The 27039-nt window shown below is 42.4% G+C and overlaps 1 protein-coding gene and 2 long non-coding RNA genes across 25 annotated transcripts in view; 2 read left to right on the top strand and 1 right to left on the bottom strand.

Annotated features, from left to right (window-relative positions):
- The window catches only part of ELAVL4 (ELAV like RNA binding protein 4), a 75658-nt gene extending 67639 nt beyond the window's left edge, over nucleotides 1-8019 (top strand). For 13 of the 23 annotated variants that reach the window (XM_015290954.4, XM_015290956.4, XM_015290953.4 and 10 more), the window contains exons 6-7: nucleotides 287-325; nucleotides 4539-8019. In XM_015290954.4, coding sequence (XP_015146440.1) covers nucleotides 287-325; nucleotides 4539-4887 — 388 coding nt within the window. In that variant the 3' untranslated portion in view covers nucleotides 4888-8019. The remainder of the gene's footprint in view (nucleotides 1-286; nucleotides 326-4538) is intronic. The other 10 variants (XM_025152754.3, XM_040704493.2, XM_015290951.4 and 7 more) reach the window with 2 other exon arrangements.
- Nucleotides 7277-27039, bottom strand: LOC107054042. The gene is made up of 6 exons (XR_006939999.1): nucleotides 26917-27039; nucleotides 26715-26815; nucleotides 22504-22684; nucleotides 16306-18339; nucleotides 15181-15351; nucleotides 7277-12840 (listed from the first exon to the last, which is right to left on the bottom strand). It is a non-coding gene; the product is annotated as an uncharacterized LOC107054042 (long non-coding RNA).
- On the top strand, nucleotides 17355-24358 carry LOC121111416. The gene is made up of 3 exons (XR_005861880.1): nucleotides 17355-17481; nucleotides 20068-20166; nucleotides 24164-24358. It is a non-coding gene; the product is annotated as an uncharacterized LOC121111416 (long non-coding RNA).

A 27039-nucleotide genomic window follows, 5' to 3' on the forward strand; every position in this document is an offset into this window, starting at 1 on the left:
AAACTGACAAACCAAAAGTGAATCTTGTTAAAAACAAATCAAACCAGGAGAAGTAAGGTTTTTACTAAGGCTGTAGATGAATTAAAATTACTTTAAATGCAGTGGTGGAAACTTCAGCACTATCTCAAACTTAACAAAGCAGGCCAGGAGTTCTTAGGCTCTTTAGATGTGTGGGAAACTTGTTGAACATTTCTTCTTTGAAAATGGAACGCTATTAATAATAGTTCCATTGAGCGATCTTGCCATCTGTGAGACATTAACCCAAAGACCCTCCTTCTCTTTTCAGGCTGGACAATTTGCTTAATATGGCCTATGGCGTAAAGAGGTAATTAGAATTCCACAGATTGCCAGATGTCCGTGTTGGCACAGATTGGTGCTACAATTTATTTTTTTTAATTCACTAACTTTATTTTTTTTAATTCCTTCTTTTCTTCCACCAGCATGTCAAATTCTTTTTAAGTTTGGACTTCAGTTGGTTTTGTTCCTTTTCAAGGCCACACAAATTCTGTGGGTTTTTCAACCTTTTTTTTATTTACAGGCGGGCTTCTCAAATGGTTCAGGTGCAACAGCTACAAGCATTCAAACTCAAGTTGTCCTGTCCAGTTGTTCAGAATCAGATCTATTAACTTGAGTTTTTAAATAATCTCTGATTTGATTATGTGGAATGTAACAGCTGAGAATGGAATTAGGCTACTATTGTCCAAATCTCAGTTAAGACCTTTGTCATCTGACATCAGGCTTCCCAGGTTTGACTTCAGGCTGTAGCTGTGTGCACCTTAATCTGCCCTACGTTTCTTTTGTTACAGGTTTAATAATTTTAGTGATGCTTGATTTATTTTTTGTTTCAAGTAGCGATGTGTTTGTGTGTATGTGCTCTTGTGTGTGAAAGTCCAGCTGATGTGCAAACATTTATGCTGTTTCATCAGTATGTTCAATGTCTGATAGCTAAAACGAGTTGATATCTTGTCAGTGTTTCTCCTAATGGCACACATCAATGCAAGCGAACTTTACAGCAAAACAAAGGCGCAGTCTTACTCCTGCTGTAAGACACCCAGCTATTCCCACAGTTAAGATGAGAAAATACTATTTAATCTCCTGAAATGGTCTGTTTACCACACATGAAAATGGCTTGATCTTTTTTTTTTTACAAAGCACATACTGTAAATGGTATGGTAAGTATATATGTAGCTAGCAGAGGACAGGAGCATACTTCTAACTGCTGCCACAGTAGCTGCTATACAGAGATTGCAAGACCACTTATGGAAGTGATGCGGTGCTCAAAACAGGCTGCATGCTTTCCCTGCACGCTCCTCATGTTCATCAGTGCAGTGTTTTCATTACTGTGTACTTGGTGGTGGTCTCAGAACTACCACCAGAATCTATCACACTCTGCTTCTGTGTTCTTTCCTCTCCTTTGTCTCTTGATGAATTGCCAGAAACGGCAGAACTCTGAGCCTCAAGTATCTATCAGACGTGAATAACTCTTAGAAGATGGTGGTATTCAGGGAGTTTTCTTTGGATTTTTTTTACTTCTCCAGAATTGCAGTGCTTGGTTCTGAACAGCGAGACTTCACAGTTCTGATTTCATATTACCTTCAGAGAGAACGAAAATGAGTTTCCTGCTTGTTTGTCATACATCTGCATAAATTTTAAATAGCAATGGCTTGTTTGTTTTATAGTTGTTCTTTAGGCATTTTGAATTGGCTTTTTTCCTCCGTTCAGATCTTGAAAAAATTTTACTATCGAACTCTGTAATTACAGGTGTAGGGTCACTAGAAAAGTACTGTATCGATTTCTGGAACTGACTCTAAACTATGTACTGTTCCTGGGTTTTGGGGCTCAGTTTGTTCTCCTACATCCTTTATTTATTGGAATACAGACAGCAGATGAGCTGTGCTGGGGTTGACCATAGGTTTTATTGACACTGATTTCAGGTCGTGTGTGTAACTCACAGCTCTGCTCCCAGCAGTAGGTGATGTTGTATTTGTCAGTAAACTTGTACTGGTTTCACAGATGTTTTCTTGGAGACATGTTAGTTCCTGTGCTCGTGGCACATTGGTAGTTGAAAGCTGTGCAGCTCCTAAATGTTTCCAGGGGAAAAACTGCTCTTCAGTGAACTGTATGAAACCTTACCCCTTTGTATCCATGCGGAACTTGCTAATGCAGAACTTTATGGAAGAGCGTGATAGGCATGGCTCTGTGCGTTGTACAGGTTTTACAGTAATGTCACGTACAGGATTGTGTACATATTAGTGCTGTCTTCATGTTAAATTTAAATGTAGCAGAAAATAGTCAACTGTTTTCCTGGCTTACATATGTTACTAGCACAGTTGGCACTTATCAGCAATGGGCTTTAAGTTCCATCTTCCTGACTTTAAAGGAGTGTGAAACTGTTGGCTTGTACAAGCTCTTGTCCTTGCTGCCCTCTGTACAGTTCCACCATGTCAGGTGGCAGAAAGACCATATAAACTGGTTTTGTCCAGCCATCTCCATTTCCCAAGCTTTAGAAGCAAGTTAGCAGAGCCTTGCTTAATGAACCATTGTGATATTGTTGCTAGATCCAGTATGTGGGAGAGAAACTAAAGGATGTTCACTTGCAAAAGTGAAGTTCAGTAGGAAGACTGTCATTTATTCTTAATAAGCTGTTTTTACAAACGTCTGTGTATGTCTGAGGATCCGAGGCTGTGAGCATTTGCAAACTGCTCATTTATAGTGTAGCAATACCCCAGTGATGTTTCTCAGCTCCAAATGTGTATTCCAAACGTGTACTTTCCTCAAATATATGTATAAAGTGCCATCAGGAGTCAAAAGAAGCAGCCATCTAGTATGCAGTTTCTTATAGTTATGAAGTATACACTGCATAATATGTGTGGATAGCAAAAGAGTGTGGAAACACTGGAATTATAAAAGGAGAAGTCTTGGAGCATGAATAAGCATCTCAGTGATGCTGTGAGTGCCCCCTTCCATTCCCTCAGTCATCACTCAAAATTCCGAGGAATAATTATTATTCAATTCTGGTATTAAAACTCATCATTGAATTGGTGTGAAACTGGGTTTTTAATAAGACTTTTTCTTTGTGCAGTTGTTATTTTAAAACATATCCCAAAGTGTAGCTTCAGAATTCATGTCATTTTTTTTCAAACTGATGAAAGGAAAATTATGTTGATCCTGAAGGCTGGTACTGCTTAACATCCTCATTAATAACCTGAGTCACAGGCTGCAGTGCACCTCCCTGTAGCTGGGGGTGTTGCAGGAGTAGGGGCAGTCCTTATGCTGTTGGTTGTGGCTGCTTTGGGGTGACCTTGCCAAGCTGGAGGAACCTGGTGAAATTCAGGAAAGGCAAATACAGAATTCAGCCCAACTGCTGTCTTTAGATACCTACAAGGGCATTAAAAAGAAGAAACAACCAAGCTGCTCTTAGAGGTCAGTTGCAGAAGGGCAAGAGTCAACAGAAACAGGCTGCAGCAAGGGGAATTCAACTGGATATAAGGGAAGAATTGGGGACAGTGAGGATGGTCAAACCCAGAGCAGAAGCTTTGCAAGTAAAGTTCCCACTCTTGGAGATTTCAAAACCTTCTGTGGATGAGGCCCAGTCTCACTCCACTTAGTCTGGCTTCAAGCAGAAGGCTGTTCAAGATGTCCTCCATAGATCCTGCCCAGCCTATGCTCATCTGTGTTGGTTCTTTGTCCATGAACACACCACCTGGTTTCAGCTTTCTAGTCCACATGTTCAGATAAACACAACAGGCCCCTAAAAGGCAGTGCAGGGGGCTTAGAGTTCTGTGTTAGATCTCCAGGAGCTTGTCTCTCCACTGGCTATCTGAAGAGCCTAAGATCCTGCTACGGACATGGAGTCTCACAGTATGAAGGTATTAGTTGATATATGCCCACTAATTACATTGATGCACTGCTCTACTTTGATTGCTGTGTAAATCTTCTTTGTATATTTGGCTGACTGGCTTTAGGACTTCTTTAACTGGATTTTTTTTTCCCCAGTTTTTGTCAGCTAAGGGCTGTGAGGGGAGAATTAAAATCTACCACTTCCAGAGCTCTCTGATTGATAGTATGGTCAGCCAAAAGATGTTACTGGTACAGCTGAATCCCAACAATGGCATTTCATGTTAATCTTTCAATTTAACTTTGAAAGCTCTATTTTTTGCACAGCAAACTTCTTAAAAGTAAAGTGTTAGTTTTCCATCACTCTGAAACGTTATGTTGGAAATATGAGGTAAACTCGTACAGACCTTTTTAAGCAGAATGTGAAGACAGTATTTGACTTGACAGAAGTGCTAAGGACAAACTACTAGGTGTTTATAACATTTGAGTGGGCTTTATCCTTGAGGCAAAAAGCCTTCATAGCCAGATTCAGTCTTTTTTTTATCTAGTAGAGGTCCCTTCTGCATGCATAGGAGATAGAGACCCAGGTTGCTACATGGTAATCTTCCAGGGGTAGGCTTGAGAACCTAAGTTAATGCTCGATTATTTACTTTGAAATCTTGGTTCCGTGTAGCTTGTACCAAGAGATATATTTAGAATAGACCCCTCTTTTTACTTGGTAGGTTCTCCCCAATCACAATTGATGGTATGACGAGCCTTGTTGGAATGAATATCCCTGGTCACACTGGAACTGGATGGTGCATCTTCGTCTACAACTTGTCTCCCGACTCAGATGAGAGTGTGCTGTGGCAGCTGTTCGGTCCCTTCGGAGCGGTCAATAATGTCAAGGTGATCCGCGACTTCAACACCAACAAGTGCAAGGGATTTGGCTTTGTCACCATGACCAACTACGACGAAGCTGCCATGGCGATTGCCAGCCTTAATGGATACCGTTTAGGAGACAGAGTATTGCAAGTTTCCTTTAAAACCAATAAAACCCACAAATCCTGAATTTCATATCCTTACTTACTAAAATATATATATATAAATATATATACGAACAAAACAAAACAAAAAAACTCTTCAAGGCTTATATTCAACCATGGACTTTATAAGCCAGTGTTGCCTAAGTATTAAAACATTGGATATCCTGTGAGGAACAGGAAAGGATTTTATAATGCTTAGAAAAAAAAAAAACCTTTGATGCATTGAATGTTCTTTCATAGCTGTCGTTGTTGAATATAATATACATAGATAACAATGTGCAGGGATTTTTACCCGGCCAGCTAGTTTTACTACCTTCCTTGAAGGTGGGTCTTTTTAAGATGACCATTCACTCATTTGAAAAAAATAAGAAAACAAAAACAATTTTTACAAACTAATGGGATTAAAAGCGAGAAAAAAGATTTTTCTTTTCTTTTCTTCTTTTGAAAACATTGATCTAATCAGATTGGTAAACCCCCCTGGTAAATTAAAGAGGAACAATAAAAATTGCAAAAAGAAGAACATAATTTTGCAACTTTTTTTATTTTTCCTTTTTTCTTTTATATCATGTGAACTAAACAGTCTTCTGTTAGGGAATGGGGTAGAGGGGGATACCTGATGACATAACAATTTAAATAACATTAACAATGTTGCCAAAGAGGTGGTCTCTTTGCTGAAAATGGGTTTCAAGAAAAATCTATTTTTATAAAATATAAAGAATTTTTACAAGAGAATCTGGATTTGAGAAAAAATATTTTGACTGGCTAATTTAGGGGAAATTGACAACTTTGTCATGTTCATACTGCACTGGTAACTTTTTAGAGATCAAGATGTGTGTTTTAAACTGGATTAGTAGATTGTTTTTTGAAGGATGGGCTACAAACAGATGATCTTCGTATCTTTTCATAGCATGTAATAAAAATATTAAATACAGTACGGGAGAGTGTTCTTCCCAGGCACGCAGTTACCCACAGTCAAAACCCAAAAGCAAGGAGATGAGTTGCAAGATGGTTTTTCTTTAAGTCATCAGTATGGGATATCAGCAGAACAAAAGTTTAAAAAAAAGAAAAAAAACTTAATTTTGATCAAAAACTTCCTTGGTTTGAGCAGTAGGTGCTACGAAATTATTTACATATCTTAGTATCATAGTTAAATGTAATGTGTTTAGAAAGAATACATTTGCTTTAAATTTGTTAAGAATTTTCAAATTCACTTTATAGCCCATGCTAATATAATTGGGCTGTGTTGGCACATTTGGAACACTGTTTATGTTGCTTGAAACACTTATTTATTTAATTGCCGATGTGATGCATATGGCCAAAATCAAATATAGCTAGTTTGGCTAGTCTACTTATTTGTTTTCTTAAACTATGGGAAGAAGCATATTATTGTGTCATTTTGTTGTGTGTGTATGTGTATATATAATATAAATATATATATATATAAAGTTATTTTTTCTTTTGGTTAATTTATTATAAGTTGTAACACTTTGCTAGTTTTGTTTGTATATGTCTTAAAATGTTTTCTTATGATACTTAAGTGACAGAGGTATCAAGGTAACTTGTGTAGAAATATTGTTTGATATATTGTCATGTTTGTTGTGAATATTTTTTCTTACTGCACAGTAGAAAAGAAAACAACTGGGTCTTTATTTTAATGTAATTCAGATTGGGGAAAACAGAGCTAAGGGAACAAAATGACTGAGGGGGTGCTCTCCCATGTCCAGTGCACTGATCATTTTAGTATGTTTGTGCTTTGTACGGTTATATATTTAAAACAAAAAAGGGTCATGCTCTTCCCTGAGTACTAGAAACAGTTACTCGCTATGCATAATCTAGTTGATAGTTAAATTTGCTATTGCTTTTCTTGTCTTGTTATATAAAATCTTTTCAATACAAGTTTAGTCTTAATGGTAATAAAACGTTATGGTTATTTATAACTTGTGCTTATTTTGTGCATTTTTTCCATGCTATACCCACTAACTGCATGTAGACTAAGTATTGTTTTTTCACACTGAAGAGGCAAACTTTTGTAGTAGACAAATAACTAAAGCAAAGGCTGCATCATAATTTTATCAGTTTTTTACTTTAACAATGTTAGATTTTAGTTTAAAGGAACACTCATTCAATGTTCAGGGAAACCTTTATACATCATCTGCTATGAATGAGCGCAGTTTGCTGGGAAAGTTTTGATGCATTTGCTAAGCATTAGTGGGGAAGGCATGTCAGAATCTTTTCTCTACAATGTGTTTTACTATCTGAATAATAATAATTTAAAAAAATCTTTCTTAGGACCAGGCAGTTGTATACTTTAGTTATAATGAATGACTTCATGTTAACCTTGCTAGTTTAGATCATTTCTGAGGGAAAGTATTGTAAATGTTTTTTTCATAACCTTGTTGTGTTTGAATTATTTGTACTTTAATTGTCCAGACAATAAATGAAAGTGTGTAGAATGGCTATGGACTTTCCACCTTTTTAACCGTGTTCAGATGTTGTAGTGATCCCAGCCACACCTTCAATGAGGGAGATGTTAGTCTGATCTCAGAAGCAAGGTCTCGGAGACGAATGTCTTGGTTGAACCAGACTAAGAATATTCATTACTCGTTTTTTCTCCTTCTGAAGGCGAGAAGGAATCTGCCATTTAAGATGTTTGACACCAAAGACCAAATTGTAACTGTGATTCAATACCTTTATTTGAATGTGGGAGATGCTGAAGGGTTTCTACCATATACGATGTTTTTACACAGTGAAAATATTAACTCAGTCAATATCAACTTTAAACAAAAGTAATGAGAATTTCAGCATTAATATTTTCTAAGTCATTTAGTTTGACTTTTCTATGACCATGCTGTGAATGTCACGCGATATGAAACAGTGTACATACCTGCTGTACAACAGTGTGTGACCACATTCCCAATTTAATTCTTTTCACCATGTTATAACAGTTGATATTTCAGTTGACTTGTTTGAATCCCATTAATGCAAATATTCACTTCATGTTTATGTTCTGTAACATTCACTAATTGAGAATGTGTACCTTGTAAAACTGCAGCATTGAATCTCGTAACAGATTAGGAAAAATATCAGTGGGCTGGATGGACTGTGCAATTTTTCAGCTCCTTCACCTATTAATAAACTCGTGTTTTTGTGAGATTAAGTTACCCTGTTGATTATAATAATTAATTTCAGGCCCCAGCATGAGTTGGTTCTTAAATATACGGCTTGCTTTATTCATCCTTAAATCAATTTGCCCCTTCTATGGTGTAAAATACAGGAAGCAATGGCTCTGTTTAAAGACTTGGTCTTCAAGCATGCCTTCCATCAATCTACCCATCTCTAGATCTATGCAGACTTACACTTTAGGGTTTTAAGATGCACCAGTCCAGTTCTTTTTATCTGAACTTACTTAGAAAAAAACACCCAGGCAGTAGTGCCTGTAATGGAATGCCACCAGGTACACCACACCATCTGTTCCCCTCACCTGATTTTTTTTTTTAACTCATTTCACATGGCCAGACCAGCAGTGAGCAGGCACCATGGGGTGGGCTGGTTAAGGCAGCCTGTCTGTGCTCTGGGGGCTTTGCTGTTGACTACGAAAGGGCCTAATTTCCTGAAGTTCACTTTAGGCTCAGCTGCTGTTCTTCAGCATCTTGTTGATGTAATGTACCCATATTCCCCGTTATGTACTGCACTCATAAACACACTTACGTGAGCTGTACAAAGGCTCACATGCCCATTTAACAAAAGCAAAAAGCCTCTGTTGGTGTCATGGCTGTGGTATGTAAAATCCTGACCTGCTTTATGAGAGCAGCACACCTGAGTGCTGGATAAAAGAAAAGGGGGTACAGGTGCTGCCTTTGCCTGCACCCCTTCTGCGTGAGCAGATTAAGAAATTCCTACTGAAACACAGGCTCTGCTCAGAACCACTGCTCCCCACCACTCACTCGAAGTAATCAAGTTTTATATTCCTTTCATGAAAGGGTAATCACTGTGCAATTAGCAAGCCTGCTGCACAAATGGAAAATCACCTGGGGGGTTGGAGTGTGCTCCCTTAGTGCTGTGCTTGGGCTGAATGGGATGGGGGTGAGGGTGGGCAGGGGCTGGTGGTGGGAGGGCCCTGAGCTGCTCCTGAGTTTCTGCTGTAGAAGCCTGGCTTCCAGTACTACGGCAGCGGGTCTGTCACATGGAGACTCGGTCCCTGTTACCATCAATGGCTTCCATTGGCACTGCATGGGGGCTGGGTGCACCCTGCCTCACCCAGGTGTTACTGAGCACTTGGCTCAGCTCTGGGGGCAGGAGAGACAGAAAGGCCCCAGGGACTGTCCCCTTTTGCAGGACAGCGCTCTGCCACCTTGCACATCCCCTTCAGTGGCCGCGATGAGGTGAGGTACAGCCAGGTCAGCAAGGGAGGACAGGGCAGATTCGTTCCCTGCCCTGAGGAGCCCAAAGCCCAGGCTCACTGCACAGCAGTAGTTCATTGTTCATTGGGAGCAGAATGAAAGATCAAATCCAGAACATTACAAAAGCTTTGCCGTCTCAGGCTAATCCAGTATTTCTAGTCTAAAAATAACTGACTGACTTCTGAAACCCAGAAGTGATGGAGACAATGCAGCCGAGCTTCAGTAGGTTCTGCAGTGGGCAAAACAAGAGCTGCTGGAAGGAACCAAAAAGCAAAATCCACACACACCTCGCAGGGCGCGCAGCCCCCGCAGCCCCTGCCCAATGCTGAGCAGTCACTGTGATCCCAGGGGTGGTGAGGGGTCACTGCCACCGCATGAGTCCCACGGGAGCTGTGTGACAGGCACAGCTGAGGCCATCAGCAGAAACACTGCGTGCAGGGAGCAGAGACTGACCCCACTGAGGTGTCACGGAGCTGCTGGAGCTCCTGTTCCCATATCCCGCCTTTCAGAAAGCCGGTTCCCTGTAAATGCACCGGGAAGGGCTGTAGGAAGGAAGGCAACCAGAGGGACAGACACAAAGGCCCAATAACTTAAACCAACCACAGCTGATGTCAGACAGGTTCATCTATGATCATATTAGCAATTTTCTGAAATACCCTTTCAGCAGAAATAACCGGGAAGAGGATGTGAACACGCACACATAAGCAGCTACTTTTCACACAAAGCTTGACATTTTGCCATCTACAAGCTTGTATCACATTTGTAAACAGAGCCAGCACATTTTAAAGAGCTTAAACTATTTTGTATTAAATTTCACTCCAATTTTAAATGTTAAGAGGCTACAAATTATTTCCCATTGAAGTAGCAAAAGATCAAAATCCCCCGTCTGCTACCTGAGCCGCTCCCCAGCCAAGTGCCCTCCTCACATCACAGCAGTGGGACCACCAGCCTTGCCCCCGCTCCTGCTGCTTGCTCCCAGGTATAACCAGCACAAGAACGCCTCCTTCTCTGTCCCTCAGACCTAAACCACACCGTGTGCTGGGTGCAGGATTCCACCCCAGGAGCCATCAGCGTTGCACCAAGGGCCGCAAGGAGCCAGGATTCCTCCCAGCAGCAGCTGCACAGACCACGGTGCCCTTTCAGACCCCACCAGGCTATCAAATAAGGACATTCACTTCAGTAACACTAACATGGAGATCTCAGGCTCTTAGACTGCACGCAGGACTGGCAGTGCTGCCGTGTGCTGTAGAGGAGCACTGAGCCTTCTCTTCCTTACACTGTGCTTGAGTTGCACCGGTCCCAGCAAAATGATATGCAAGAGTTAGCTTTTTTACAAACAATGCAATTCTGATTTTAAATCAGCACATGAGACACTTAATTAATTTTGTAGGATAAGGAATCTGTTGCAAATATACAGCAGTACACCCACACATCACCATCTGCTGTGGAGAATTAAATGTGCAACTCACAAATGAAATCCTGCAAAGTTGGTGCAAAAAGGTCCTTGCTTGAATTTAAACAAGGCTGTAGAAACCTGCAAACACATTGCAAAAGATCATGAAAACAATAACAAATTTGTCCATCTGTGAGTAGGTTCTCACAGGGTTGGGTTTCTGTTTTGTTTGTGATGTCTGTTCATTTGCAATAATTGTTGCAACTGACAATGCGAAGCCAATGGGTGTGTTTGAACTCCCGGTGGCTGCAGTCACTGTGGAGGTGCTGCCACGTCGCACCTGGTGCTGTGGGGTTAGGGAGAGTTAAAAAAGAAAAAGAAAGAAGAAAAAAGACAGAAATCCTTTTTTTCTCTTCCATTTTGCCGCTATTTTGAAAATTTGGCAAATCTCACAATAGTTGTGGATGCTTTATTATTAGAATTATTAACAAACACAGTTCTACTGAAGAGAAGAAAAATAAACATCAACAAATACTGCTGCCATAAAAAAAATCCAACACACAAATATCTGTTGTATCCCTTTGACTCCACTGAAGCCTGGTGTTCATATGCTAATATTCCCTCCTCATTTTTTAACACACTAATTTCAGGTGTGCTCTTAATTTTACACCTGGCAGAGTCACACAATATCGAGTCTCATGTCCTGAGCTCCTGCCTGTCCTGTCCTGAGGCAAGGGGCAGAGGTTGGAATATGGCACCAAGCTGAATCACTATTCATAGCCAAGGAAAGCTATGACTTCTGTGGGCCGAGGCTGCCAGCAAAACGTGCCTCGCTGCTCAGTACAAGGGCTGCCTCAAGGCACACAAATACAATGCTACCAAACCCGTCAGCATCTAGAAATCTGCACCACATCCCCAGCAACCCATGAGGTCATGCAGGAAACACAGGGCACAGCTTCCCCTCTGCCCCAGCCGCCATGTGCTCCACATTGGTGTTCCTAAGGGACGCAGCAGAATTTTTCAGGAAGTGAGAAGATTCCCTAAACTCATTCTGAGGTGTGTGTGCTCTGTAATGTGTTTATTCCCTCACACCTGGGAAGGGCTCTCAGCACACACACAAGTATAATTTATGCTAAGGGGCCTGTTACATGTTTTGCTCAGATAAAGCGTATCGGTAATTAAGAACTGCAGCATCAGAGGTACAACGTGCATGTAAATGTGCAGAAGGGATTCTATCAACTGAACAAACGCCACTAAAGAGTATTCAAAATCTCAACCTAATCAGAAACCTACGCATATCTATATGTATTTATATCAATATCACAAACCCTGTGACATCCGCAGCACTGCTAACATTCTGACGAGAAAGCGACTGAACACAGCTGCCTTGGGCAAACTTGCATGCATAAAAAATGAAGTGACTTGATTAATCAGTGAAAGTTGCTGAATCATGGGCTCGCAGCCATGCCTGCATAGCCTTGGCTATTGGTGGGGAACCGTCAGTGTGGGATTTAGATGAATTTCCATCAGCTGGTCCACGGGCCTATGTGGCCCTTATCTTTGCCAGCATTTTGATGAGAAATATAACCTCTGTCCTGAAAAATGAGCCTTGTCAAAGGGGTAGAAGTGTGTAAAGGGAGGGAATCCAAACAGAACTGTTAGAAGTAGACATATATTTGAAGAAGAGAAAGGAAAGCTGTGAGCAAGAAAACCCTGACTCCACTTGGAAGCCACTATGAGAGAAGGTGGTGGAAGCTGAAGGTAAATCTCTACCTGAGCAAACCACATCAAATTCAGCAGTGTCACCGAATGAGCAGGAATAAAGGTGTGCTATGGCTGAGAGGGAAGCAGAGGCAGCCAGGCAGTGCAGCCAACAGAAAGGTGCCTTGTCAGAGTCACCTGGACAGCAGTACAGCCGCAACAGGAATATGGGAGCACTTCTGGGTCTCCAGGGCATAAACTGCTTTGCCATGACTTTTCAAAAGCCAGAAAGGCCAAGGAAAAACATAAGGAACAATTTTTTTCCAGAAAAAGAAAAAAAAAAACAGGGAGATTTCTAGGGAAAATGTTAGTGTGACACTCACCACAGAGGCTCACTGTATGGCACATCCTGCTCTGTGTCTTGCAATCGTCATCCCCTCAGGAGAATGAAGGATCTGGGAGAAGGGCCTCCTTCTGTGCCAGCCTGTTTGGAGAAAAGAAAAAACTCAGAACCGTGCTTCACAGGGACCTGCAGGGCTGTGCCTCAGTTTCCTCTGCCTTCTTGCCCCACGGAGCACAGCACAGAAGCCCATGATGACACATCTGCCAAACCATCCTTGCCAGGCAGCCGGTCAGAGGTTTGGCTTTGCTTTTTCAGAGCATGCAGGGATTGTCCTTGAATCAGCATCTAGAGCAAAGGGAAAAGAAGGGCACGCAGCCTTTGTGCCAAACCCTGTCCTTTTCCTTTACACTGACCGTGCTGCACTTGTGAATGTTCACATTAATGTATGTTATATATACAGAGAGTTCATGTGCCAGTAATAGAAGAGATTGTCAAACTGCAGTATCTTATCTGTGAAAATGGCCAGAGTGATGTTTTGTCAGCTAAACTGAAAAGAAGAGACAATGGTGAACAGGTTGTTCCCTGTGCTAGAGATCAGTACCTCTCCGGATACTCACATATATACTTTGGTATGAACTGCGTGTGTATTCTCAATATTAAAAGATAAAATACAGTTCTATGCCATGTTATAAACTAAGTTTGTGCAACGGAAACAGATTTTTACAGCTAAGTTGAAACCTCTTGAGGATAGGAGGTTTATAATGGAAATGCTGACAGACTCTTAAGTACAGCAGTGGGATCTTCCCTGCTATTATGACCAGATAAACCAACAAGGTTATTCAATGTAGTGTTCCAGCTCTGAGACACTAACATACTCCTCCTGGTCCCAGGTGCTGGGGGAAAGTTAAATATAAAACTTAATGAAAGCGCGGTGACTGACTGCGGCGCTGGGAGTTGTCCCTGTGCCAGGGACTGGAATCACATCCCACAGAGGTGCACACAGTGGCTGGGGCCTGTTGCAGCTTTCCTAGCTCAAGTCACAGTGCCTTGTAATGAAGCTGGCAGAGAGCTCACAGATACAAACCCACCCACTGCACTTGTGGCAGGACAAGAAATGAAGAGGAGCGCGGGGCACTTCCAACGCCTACAGCACGTGGGGCTCCTGGCACAGACCTGCACTGCTCCCTGTGAGGTTGCTCCCAAAGCCTTCAGTTTAGTAACCAGGAGGCGTGGACACCAGCTTCTCCAGCAAGCAGCAGCTGTGGGGAGCTGGGTCATGCCTGGCCACGCAGCTCTGGCTCTGTCCCCTTTCCCTGTCTGGGAGGCAGCAGCGGGGTTGTGCCGAGCTGGCAGCAGCCTCCAGCTCAGGGCCGAATAGAGGACAAAGCTGGCGGCAGCACTTGCCATGCTTTAACACCCAGGAAAGCAACGTCTGCTGCCCCTTTTTGCAGCACGTATAAAATTACCAGGGCTTCAAGGAGGCGCACACAGTGCTCCACCTACGCACGAATCCTGAGCTGCTTTCCTGAGGTCGGTGGGCTGGTAGCACTGCCTACTGTCAAGACCGTCTGACATTCCCAATTACAAGACCCTACTTTCAGCTGCTTATAACTGTCATATTTTGACCAGTAACTTGTCATTTTCCATTCTGGGCATCTGCCTCAGGCTGAATTTTTTTGGAAAGCTTCAACCAAAACAATATAGCTATTCCCAAGGGCAAGGCCAGGGAACAATGCACTGTTTTGTAATGGTAAAAGAGAAAAAGAACTGACATCCTCTTCTTTAAGATGCACCACGTCTCCTCATGCTTTGGATAGGGGAGCAGAAATTTAGCCGACTTGTGACCTTTGTATTAAGGATGTTCCTTTCCTTGCTGCTGTGAAAATCCATGTAAGTGTGGCCAAGTGAGAGCTCTTGAAAAAAATCCAAACCGACTTTCTCAGTAAAGACTTTCTGCAGAGGGAAATCCAAAAAACACTGCAGATCCTGTCCTGCAGCACTTGCCTTGCCCTGCAGCTCACCCCAAATAGGGCAGTCCCTTCCAGCCCCAGCAGAGCTGCTCACACAGCACTACCCTCAGCACAGACTCATGCACCATGGGTTACCGGGTGTTATCGCCTGGCTAGAGCATCAGAGCGAGACGTTCCCTATGGCCCTACCACTGTGCTGCGGGCATGAAGATCACTTGTATTCCAGCATCCAGACCACAAGTGGAATTAATTCAGCCACGCTGGCATAGAGGAGACTCAGGCCAGGTTCTGGGAGGAACTGCAGCCACAAGGAGTGGTAGGGACAGTTTGATGGGCTGGGTGAAGATAGTGGGGCAAGGCAGTAGGGCAGGGGTGGGAAGCCCGGTGCTAAAGAGTGAGAAGGGGACTGAGTCTTGGGAAATAACAGTGGGGGTTGAGATCACCACAGCAAAGAGGGAGACCTGGAGAAAGGATGAGACACAGGGAAGTAGGCAGAGTGATTTGCACCAACCGGCACTGCTGGCTGTCCAGGACCAGCGATGGGCTACAGGACCCCGAGGCTGTCGTGGGCTGTCAGACGGTCCGTGTGATCCTGCCATGCCCAGTGGGAAGCGGCAGCTTTCCATCCCCATCACTGAATGGCTTTTCTGGGTTCACATTCCAGCCGCAGGAGCTCCGTGCTCTGGCAAGCAGATGCCAAAATGAGCAGCATACATTTAGCAGCCCCATGCAAAACGTCAGGGTTAAACAACCGTCGTGGGCTGACAGAGCAAGAGCTGGCAGCAGCCACGTGTCCACTGCAGGACACCATTCAGCTGCCTCACCCAGGACTCTTCCCCATGCCCACTGCATTCATCACAGCCCTCTCAGCTTCCACAGCACACAGATAAGCTACCTGCAGAAAGAACGTGTGACGCTCAGGGATTTCCTACACGTATGGGAAATTCCAGCCTTTCAATATGTCCTTTGAACAGAGAAATCTGGATGAGAGAAAATGGAGGGTATTCTCCTCTCAGACTTGTAGTTAAATGGCGCACCGCCTTACAAAAAGCTGATGTTTACTACTGCAGTACATTTATTTTTAAGCTCAGGTCATCTGCTGTAAAAAATTACTCAGACCATTAATTTTGGAAGCCAACGCTGAGAGATCATGAATGTTAAGTATTCTAATTATATTGGGTCTAGGAAATTTAATGAATAAAAGAGACTTTTCATAAGCATCTCAAGCTATAATATTTTAATGCTATTGGCATTAATTAAAATATCTGGAATTTTTAAAAGAACTCCCTCCCTTTTCCTTTAAATTTTTTACTTCTATCGCTGGAACAGCTAAAGCCATGAAAAACAATGTTCTTTGTGGTTGATCATCTCATTTATAATCATGTCATGGCAGGAACAACCTTTTGCTGAAATTCTGTTTATGCTTCAAAAATTTCCTCCTAATAACTCTGTCCCCATCCCCCTCCCCATCACCAGCATGCCCAGATTTGTCTGCACAGGGCTGTGAAGATAAAAGTCCGGATGATTTGGCACTGTACAAGGGACTGAACTCCCTTCAGTGTCTGATTAATGGTACTATCCATCTCAGAAAATAGTGATTCCCTCCTTTACAGCTTAGGGGAAAAAATAGACTAACCTTTGAATTCATACTCCATCATCTTCCTCTGACATTTGTAGCTTTCTGCAGGACACAGGGCTGCAGCAGAGCAGCAGTAGTGCCGTTCCCATGCTGAGCATTATCAGGAGTGATGAGGACACCCAGTCTTCTGCTTCGTGGGGCCAGGGGATGGGTTCCGTACCCTGTGCAGAAGGACTGGCTTTGCAGGGCATGCAGATACAGTGCAGGGCAGGCAGGTCGTGCAGCCTTGCTTCCTGCTATGTACACTGCAACCAGTTGCAGCTATGCTGAATGCAAGGAGAGAGCACTGCCATGACTCTGAGTTCTATGATGAGGGCTTACACCCTGACTTGAGAGTTCACATGAGCCCGGAAACATCAAAGGCTCTTTTTGTCTCTTCTTAAGCTCGCAGGTTTTTATTTGGATTTTTCTTTTCTTGGTAAGTTTCTAAATATACACTCACTTGCTGGTTATCAATAGGGGGACCTCACCTTATTTGATGCTGTTCTCACTTCGTAGGAACTGACATGTGCTGCTTAGCCACTTGGCTTGATGGAGAATGGAGTTTTCCAGCAGCTGGAGGCATGGGAGCTGCTCCTTGTGCAACCATCATCTGGGCAGTGGCACATCAGGCACAGTGCAGAAAGCTGCCTCTGTTCTGGGGCACTTAACCAGGTATTTTCATTTGAAAAGGCCCAAACTATGATTGCCTGAAAAGTGAAAACAGTATTTTCTGATGGATCAGGGGAAGCACAGTTTTCACTATGGCAGCAAATAACAAAAATAGGAGGTTGCTTTTTATTTCCACCGAATTGGGCACAGTCTCCTCTGTCTCTGAGGCACTTGGCACAAAACAATGCTGCTCCTGTTGGGATGCTGCATGCCGGTGCATTGCAGAGAAGAGGCAGGTCACAGTTCCCTGGCAGCATTTCCCCCTCCACACAAATATGCCAATTCAGCAGACTTCCCAGCTTGCTGTGCTGATTCCTGCGCTGGGCACAGCCAGGTGTCACGCAGGTGAAGCTGCACATGAACATGCAGGAGGCCCAGAGGGCTTTATCTGTTTTCTCCGTGCGGCTGAGAGAGCACTCAAAGGCGCCTGCTGGCTTTGTATGCTCAGTGCCATGGAGAAGAAAATCGATGTGGGAACTGCAGATGGCTTCAGTGTTTCAGGACAATCCAGGCTGCCTTCCGGTGAGAACAGAACTGATTTACTCTTAAGAGCTTAACTTTACTGACCATTATGTTTTATTTCATTATTCAAAGGCAAGCACTGAGCGAGCATTTTCTCAACATGCCCAGTTCTTTCAGGTGGAAAGAGGTGAGAACCATTTTTGCATCCCTTCAGTTGTTTCATGACTTCACATGATTTCAGTAAGCTTTTTTCCCAATGCTTTTCCATGCCCTGGGATCCAGTACCATCTTCTTGTTTACTCTGCACTCCAGTGCTATCAGCCATCCTCAAGTGTTTGTCTCATCACCTCTGAGACTGCTCCCCTACCCGGGAAAACAACGAGGGACAAACTTTCTGCACTCTTCAGGTTTTTCTCCCAAACAAGCCGGAAAATAATGTTTGGCTCCTATTCTTAGCTAGCTGTGGACTCCCCGCTGAGACCCCCTGCCCTGTCAGATGCTGACTAATCGTGCCTGCAGCAGAAGTAATCCAAACCAGGGAGCTATTCAACAGCAGCAGAAGGATCCATTAAAACAGATTATGCTCTCTGCTGCCTTTCAGCCCTCAGATGAGAGGCTCAGCACGCTGAAGCGCTGCCCTGGGGCACACGTACCCAGCAAAGCCACCCTGCAGAGTCCCCTTGGCAGCTCTGTGAGGCTCTTGCCTTCAGCAAATGGCACAATCCAGGCCAGTGAGGTCCATGTGCGTCGAGGGACCAGGGCTGCGAGGTGATGCTCACGGGCATAGTCCTGGAAACTGCTGGGATATTATTGTTTAGCTTCCTTATCCTTGGCACACAGGCAGCAAAGCACCTCTGTATCTGATTTGATCTCTCCTCTGAATCTTCAAGGGGTGCAAACCCCTACAGGATTCAATCCCTAGAGAAAAAAAAAATGCACTGTAATGATGTCCTGGAGGTAACTCAGCCTCAAAACTGTGGCTGCCAGGCAACAGGAAAGGTCCAGGCCTTGATGAGAAGCAGGATTCCTGCCAGACGCTGGGACAAGCTGCTGGTGTTCACAGCCCTGACCTGGGGGCAGCTCAACCTCAAGCTCTCTGCCTGCCCTAGGCACAAGGCCAGCCCTGTGGGTTTGGGTATCCCTTTCAAGACTCTGTCTCAGGCTCAGCTTTTTCTTCCAATACCGATTTCTGGAAAAATCTGTGCCTCTGTCCCTCCAGCAGCCAAGTATGGGCTCTGTGGCAAGATATGCTTCTCTAGCCACTGCTGCTCAGATCCCGAGTCCCCCTTTCCTCTCTGGAGGTGCCTATCTCTCTCAAAGTGAACCTCTGCGCTCTTCCATTCAGTGCCTGAGCCCAAGTGTGACTCCAGACACTATTACTCTTGGGCTAACAACACCATCCTGGCTGCCAGATTCATGTCCTTCCTTCCAGCCAGCGGAATAAAGTATGCAGTCCTTGTCACATCTCTGAGCTTAATGCAGCCATCTCTAGCTGGGCTGTGGCCACTGCTAATAACACACTGCTGCTCTGCAGTGTGTCAGAAAGGTGACAGAAGCTAGAGGATGGAGGACATTGATAACACAGAGTTTCCTTGGTTGGACAGTGAATAGCCAATCATTCTGCTCTGAAAAGCACCACCCATGGTCAGTGACACGTGGCTGGACCTTGCAAGGCTTCCTCTGCCCACCTTATTTAATTGTGTGACATGAAAGCCACAGCCTGAGACAGTAGAACAGGCATATGCAGAGTGTACCTATTTACCTTGCAGGTTTTTAAACCTACAGAATTCAAATAGGCTATGTAAAGCAGCAAAATCTACACAATTTAAATTGGCCTGACTTCTGAAGGCTGTAGGTTCCAGGACCTGAAAGAAAGCCTGCAGCTAGACTGAGTAACCGAGGGAGGTCCTTTCAGCATACAAAGATCAACTGAAATTCAAACGTACCTTTACGACTAGTTTTTATCTAATTTCAGTTTCACACAAAATAATGTTGCCCTAGAAATAAAATTCCCCCGTATGTCTGCCACAGCTCTACAATGGCCATTTAGCAGAGCAGTAAAGCAAAGCACCAGGTACTTGACAGCTCTCTTTGTGTCACTCGCAACATGCTTCTAATTCTAGAGAGCTACTGCCATGTACTCCAACAGGGTTTCTTTGCTTTCCTGAAGCAGTTACATGACTTAAGAGTTTGGTCATCTTTTCTGCTAATAGGAGCTGTATATAGGAACAGGACACATGTAGAAAGCCCTGCACGTTAAAATCCAGCCAGCTCAGGACACCAGTAATAGGATCTACACAGCTCTGCAAAATGAATTTTTATGATTTTCCCAGCTTAACATGGTAGCATTAATATTTCATTACTAGATTTCACTATGATTTTGGTTCTGTTACTGTCTCAACCAATTTATTGCTTGAGAAGGTTATTTTTAATCTTCAGCAGTAACGGAGAATATACCCTCAGAAAACCTTTCCCAATGTGGAATTTCTTTGCTATTTCATGGTAATTGAGGTGATGATGTATTCAACAGCTCTTTACAAGAAAAAAAAGATATACAGCATTCTTAAGGGGGTGGAAGGGAGGCTTATCTCTTAGTTTCTAGATCAAAAGTTTGTATTATCCACTTGTCTTAATTTTTAATTACAGTATTTCTGACACTAAGAATGGAGAGAAAGAGTTAAGAAGATGTGGTCTCACAATGAGGTTGGATTCTGCTCTGAGTTCCCCATCCAGCTGGTCTCTAAGGTACTGTAGCACTATCGCTCTGGCAATTTGCCTTAGTAAAACGAAGGTGTTTGTTTGGACTCTACCTCCATGAAGGCTGAAAGTCTAAAGGCACAGGCCAGATTTGTTATTCTCTAGGCATGTAATATGTAGGACCCTGTGCCTCAGAGCTAGTCCTGGCAGCCAGAGAATAAGAAAAGGCCAGTGGCTGCCCCAGAAAGGTATGGGCATATATAAAATGGGAGGGGGGTGCAGGGAATTCTCTACTGACCACTGACGTGAAGAAAAAGTACCTCTTCACTACCCTGGAAATCCAGGCTGTTCCCAGGCAAACAGAGAGAGGCACAGAACTGCCAGCCCAGTCCCATGGCAGAGGGTTTGTCTGATCTAAAACGTTCATTCTGTGCCAGCAGGTCATCAGAGGAACTCCTCCTGCCTGATCTGCTCAGGTTCTTCCCTGAATTCACCATGGAGAAGTATAGTTGTGCACAGTCCTTCATATGTACCAAAGTGACATCCCTAAGCCCATACTGGTACTCCACCTTTGAAATATATCCTCATCACAGCAAAAACACAGTACTGATGCAGTGGCTGTACGTGTACAGCTTGGCAGAGCATTAATATCTGTAGACAATATTTCATGACACAGATTCAAAGTGTTTTGATGCAACAACCTCACAGTGGTCTCTCTGAACACCACCTCATCCTCCTCCTCTCTCAACCTCTGCAAGAGCCCAGAGAACGGTCCTGTTCCTCCTTCTCCATCAGCTTACCTAGGAAGTATCAGTTCTTCCCCTTTGTCATGTCAGCACAGCTGCAGTCACAGCAGCACCTAGCCTAACGACAGCCTGAAAGGATCACTGTGGTACACATCACCAAATAAGCCCGAAGTTTCAGTGCAGTGCATATAACAATAGTGACACATGTCAACAGCACTCTGTCAGATCTCAGTACACTTAAGGTACCTGCATTTTGAGGTGTTTTACTGTTCAAACATTTCTCCTAAAATTCCTTCTGTGGTAATCATAGCTCTTCTAATCTGGAGACTGAAACCAATTCAAAGCACAACTGAAGGACACAAGTATTGCACTCTGACATTTCACAGTTCTCTAAAACCTCCCCACTCACTGCTGAGTGACCCCAGACAGAATGGATATAAATGAGTGCATCAGTCTTCGTAAAAGGAAGTTGTGGGGAGAAACCAGGAGGTGGGCTCATCGTTATCCCTTTAACAAAGTCCAGAAACGGCACTAATCCAAATTAAATGGCCAAACTTTGACACTTATAGTACCAAACAACTTGTAAAAGCTTTCCTCGATTCTAAATACTCGGTATATTCTTTATGGGAAAGATGAGCAACAGAGCAGACTTCCCAGTGAAAACATTTTCTCCCATAATCTTTCCTGATCTGAGAATTGTAACGAGTGCAAGGAAATTACAAGCTGCTGTAAAAATTACAGAGACTAAAACTACCATTTTATCCTGCATTAGAACAATTTTAACATTGTTAGAGGAATACATCTTAGCAATTTTAAAATTATTTGAATCATGACAGAAAGACTCACAACTGCAATATTTATCTTTCAGATTCATCTTAGGGTGTTCCTGAAGATGTGTGAGATGTCACATTATATAGCATTTTGGGGGGACTGGAGAAAGTCACTTTGACAAGTAACACATGTAAATTGCAGCCATTGATTATGGAGGATTTAATTTTATCTATTCTGTATTCATGGTACAATAAATAAAAAAGACTTCAGTGGTCACTGTAGGACTGCAACAACTTCCCCAGAAATGCAATTTATAGTTGCACATTTTTTAACAGCGAGCTTTGGCATACATTTGATTAAATTCTGCTTTCCAGAGCACTTAATGAGAATTCTAACTCTCTGGAGATTTCTGTAGGCATGACAGGTAAAGAGGAGTCTATCAAGTCATAGCTGTGATTGTTAGTACAAGGAGCTGGCTTCTTTGAAGAAAAATAAAATTCATAAGCATGCATACATATCTTTGAATATTGCCAAGATACATATTGGCAGAGCAATAAATAGTACAAAGATTTATTACCTCTCTATTTATTGATGCATACAACACCACGACACTTGTGAGGTACAGCGACATTCAGGAACATGTTTGAACTAAGTGGCTCCAGCAAATCGTATTTGCTTTGGGTTCTAATAAAGAATTTGAGATCAATTCAGTCTCTTAATATTCAACAAGTCATCTCATTGCTTTCCCTGCGTGCCTGATAGGGAATGCCTAGGAACTTTCTCCAAAGGACCCAAAGTCATCTCCTGCCTGTAGGCCACCTACTGCTGTAAATAAACAGGCTAAAACAGCAAAATACCTTTTTCTTACCTGCTTCTTTTGGTATCATCTCACCTCTGCTGTCAGATCATGTTCATTTTTATAAGGACTGTCTCATTCTCACAATCTTCTCCTTGAAGCAGCTTGGCATAAAGTTTCATCCTTCTTGGTAGGAATTCCATGGATCTCCAGACAGTATGCTTCATTCCTATCTAAATCTGTAGCCACAACCCTAGGTGGGGCAAATGGAGAGTTGTTAAATTCAACAGAGAATTCAGTTTCAGAAGAGTTTTGTCCTTGCCCACAGAGCTAGGAGAAAGACAAAATGTCCCACCACATGAGCTGTTAGGGGAAATTCCTCGAAGCTGCAAAAGTTCAGCTCTAATACTGCAGAGTGTATCTGCACGATGTAGCTGGATGTACAGTGCACAGATCATGTGGGTGGTCCTGAGCTGCTGTGCTCGCACACTGAGCTCAACAGTTTGCCTTATTGCAGCCTTCCTTCCCCTTGGCCTGCTGATGAAATGTGTGAGCAAAATCCTGAATATCCCAGTTACTGGGGTTTTAAGTTTTGACGAGAAAGTCATAGAACACAATCTGCAGATTTCAAGTTAACTGAAGAGTTCAGTATTTTACATCCACTTTTCAGATGGGGAACCAGGGCAATACAGGCAAGAGTTCTGCCATTCAAAACAATTGGGCCAGCAGTAAAATGGGAGAAGCTGCACCCCAGCACTCAGTCATCAGCTCCCAGTATTAGTCTTGCAGTGGGTATACCTTTCCTGCTGTCATTATCATTAGCTCTGGAATTAAACTACAATCAGAATCCTCCTATAAGAACATAAATGCACGTAATAAGCCTCCGTACTTATTATTTTGGTTCTCACTATTTGAACTCGGTTATTTTTAATATATTTTTATTATGACCAATACAAATTTTTAATACGAGCAATGCTCGGTAATTAATTCTTAAACTGGAATTAAAAATAAAATAAAACACAGAAACAAAAAGAAAAACAAAGCACATGCAAAGAAAAGGTTAAATATAGCTTGTGCTTATGCTGATTTCCAGAAATAGGTTAATAAACACTGCTTAGATGAAAGGAGCCTGAAGCGTTAAAGAAAGAAATCAGGTCTCACTTAAGTGATCTTTTAGCAGGAATCAAATTAACAAACATAATATGGATTGCTGACAAGGTGCTTGATCACTCTCTGCAGTAAGGATTTTTTAATGTATATATTATATTTATTTATAGATTTATATGCATGAGTTTGTGTATGAGCTGATTCCATTAACACTTCATTTGAAAATGATAAACGGCATTTTTATTTAAAAAGAAAATATTAGAAAGTCCTGATTTGCTACAGTAAGTTAGAATATATGACATTACTACGGCATGCTGTATTTTCTTCTCCCTTAAAAAACACAAGCCTTCAATGTAGGACTATGCTAGCAGGAAAGTATACAAACATTTTATTTAGTCCATAGGCAATTTTCCTCTAATTCAATCTGAAATGACACAAAGTATTTTTCTGTAGGAAGGTGGAGGACAAAATAAAAAGGGAGACATAAAAGAGACTTAATGAAATCGTGGAACTCTTTCTTAAGCAGTACAGCATCTTAATTTCTGGTAAATTCAAGCAACCTCCATCTGGGGGTTGATTCTGTCAGTCTGTATCTACGTCTGTCTGCCTTTATCCATCTCTCTAGGCATTCATCACCGTGGTTTGGGAGCACCACTGAAGGAAACAGGAGCGCTGCATGCAGCATAGCTGCAGAATCCAACCCCTATTTGACAATGATCAAGTCTGACATTGACAAGCACTTATACCCCATTCTCTGGCTCTTTTTTTTTTTTTTTTTTTTTGGCCTCGGATACACGTGTTGTCTGGCAAAATTTAAAAATAAAACATTTAGTGCTATGCTGTGGTCAGTTCTTGTGTGCCTCTGCAGTGTGGGGGGGGAGGGAGAGGAGGGTGGAGGCAGGCACGGCTCAGCCTTCTGCACCACTTGCAGCAAGGTCAGACAGAACTGCTGTGAGAGCAAAGTTGCTGCCACCCAGAGCACGTGGCTCCCTGTAGAAGACGTTCCCCTCTCAGAAGTAAATCACCTGAAAGGTCCAAGAGAGGCTGAGGCATTACTCCCACTGATTCAGGCAGCAGATTTAGCTAGCCACACCCCAATGTAACTGGCTCCTGAGCCTCAGGGCTCTCTGAAAATTTTCCATCAAAACTTTCATGGGAAGTATCTGATTTCTTTGAAAATGTCAGCATGTTTTTATTTCATTCTTGCTGGACAAATTGAATAAGGGAAATGGAAGAGATATGAGCAGAAATGCAGAAAAAAGTAATGGTTGGGGGAAGGGAAATTGTTCAGTTTGTCAGTGAGAAGCCAATATTTTCAGCTAAGTATTCTGGATTAAAACTGTACTTGTCAACAGAATATTTGGGGAAACACACCACTTATTTATGAGCAGCCCCATTTCAGCTCTTTATGGACTACAGTTAATTGCTTCTCCCTTCTCAGTACCAAGGAGATGGGTACAGGCAAAACACTCCCCCAGTCTCCACATTTGCTGAGCCTTTAGAAGTGTCACCATCCTGCTCTGGATCAGCAGTGCTTGGGGTTTCATCTGAGGGGACTTCAGAGTTAAAAGCTGAAATGGTTTTGTAGGAATGTGGAAACAGAATGAATGAGAACAAGATGATTGAACAGAGACCACTGACGTACAGAGCCCAGTCTGCTGTTACAGCATGAAGATGCATTGCTGAATCCCTCAGATGTACCCATTTCCACAACTAAGAGTGGTTTTCCCCACAGCTCCTGTTAAATGCTTTTCCAGAAACCCGTATCTTACATTAGTGACTCTTTGCTAAAATACAAAGTAAAATTACTGATGAGTGGTTTACTGTTAGTTGTTTATGTATCAATATTGTCAAAGCATAAAATGTTCCTCATGACACCTGTCATGTTTATGGCTGTTTCTTTAAAGCCTTCAGTATGCCACGGTGCAATGCCTATTCCCCCATCAAATTATTCACCTTTTCTCTGCTCCTGCTCTAGGCAGAATTTCTTTCAAACAATAGTGGCCAAAGTTGATCTCCACATTCCTGGGGAAGTCTTATCAAAGCCTTCTGCAGTCCTATTTTGACTGGAAATGCTTCTTCTGAAATAGTGCCAAAATATATGCCCAATTCTCCTGTATCAGTCCAACTAACAAGCCTTACCCTATATTAGAAAATGTCATTGGTCTCCAGCTACATGACCTTGCTACTTGACCTGTTGAATGTAATCCCATTTATATTTCCTCAGTCCTTGAGGATATTTTATTTGTATGGTCTGAGCCTCCTTGCTATTGACAATTCCCTCCCAACTTAAGCCATCAGCACATTTCTCTAGCAGTTTCTTATTCTTTTTGTGCCAAGCTGATTAATGAAAATATTAAGGGATATAGGTCCCCAGAATGTGACTTCAGAAACTCCATTTTTATCTCCCCCTAACCTGGTATTTCTTCTTTCAACATCATCTGTTATCTCCTTTAGCCAGTTCCTACCCATTTTACAATTCTGGGTATAATCTTCATGTTTTTCCAGTCAAATGATTCTCCATGTAGCTCTGTGTCAGATGCTTCTCTCACAGTGGATATACATCACATCTATTGCTATGTTATTTGTCTAAAAAGATCAGGATAATCTAAAGAAAGATTATCAAGATAATCCAGTAAATCTGCTTTCGGTAAACCGATACTGTGTGTTATCCCACTTCTTCCATTTGCTGTGTTTTCTATTACTGTTCTTTCCAAAAGCCTTGCATATTACTGATGTCACGCTAATATACCTACACTTAACTAGATAGCAGTTTTTCCTGTCTTAAATACAGGAATCGTGTCTGAAATTTCTCATACCACTCCTACTTGAACATATTCCAAAATACCCTTCAAGTACAAATGCAGTTTCAAATGTCAATTCCTTCAAACTGCTGTGACACAAATCCCAAGAAACACCTCCTTGATTTTTGCGTCATTTCCATTCTTCCGTAAGGCCAATTTTTTCCCATTCAAGTTCAGAGACATTGTCCAAATTGAACACTGAAGCACACAAAATCATCAAATTTTTGGAAATCATCTGTGCTATCGTTAAACTCATCCCCTTTTACCCATCCACACTGTTTCTTTCCTTGCTATCATCCAGTTTTGATTGTTAAAATACCCTACCACATATTTTAACTTCTTTTTCAGTTCTACATTGACGTTAAATCTTACCTTTGCAATTTTGGACCTTAGGTTTCCTGTTGATCAGTGTATTTCCATTTCTGGAAGACTGCCATTTTTGAAGTTACAGAATTTTCTTTCAGTAGAAATATCTGTAACAGAACAATATCAGAAGAACATTTATTCTAAAGCATTGCCAAAATTTGTTATTACCTATTATATGGCATAACGCAATTTCTTTATACTTACTTACTTCAATAGTGCCTTATATTTGAAAAGTGGTGCTTCACAGATTCGGTACAGTAGATTTACTGAAGCCTAACGTTCATGTCTGATTGGAAAGCAAACTTCTAACCCTGTAAGCAGTTGATACTGC

Source organism: Gallus gallus, chromosome 8, assembly GCF_016699485.2.
Source record: "Gallus gallus isolate bGalGal1 chromosome 8, bGalGal1.mat.broiler.GRCg7b, whole genome shotgun sequence".
NCBI classification, from domain to species: Eukaryota; Metazoa; Chordata; class Aves; order Galliformes; family Phasianidae; genus Gallus; species Gallus gallus.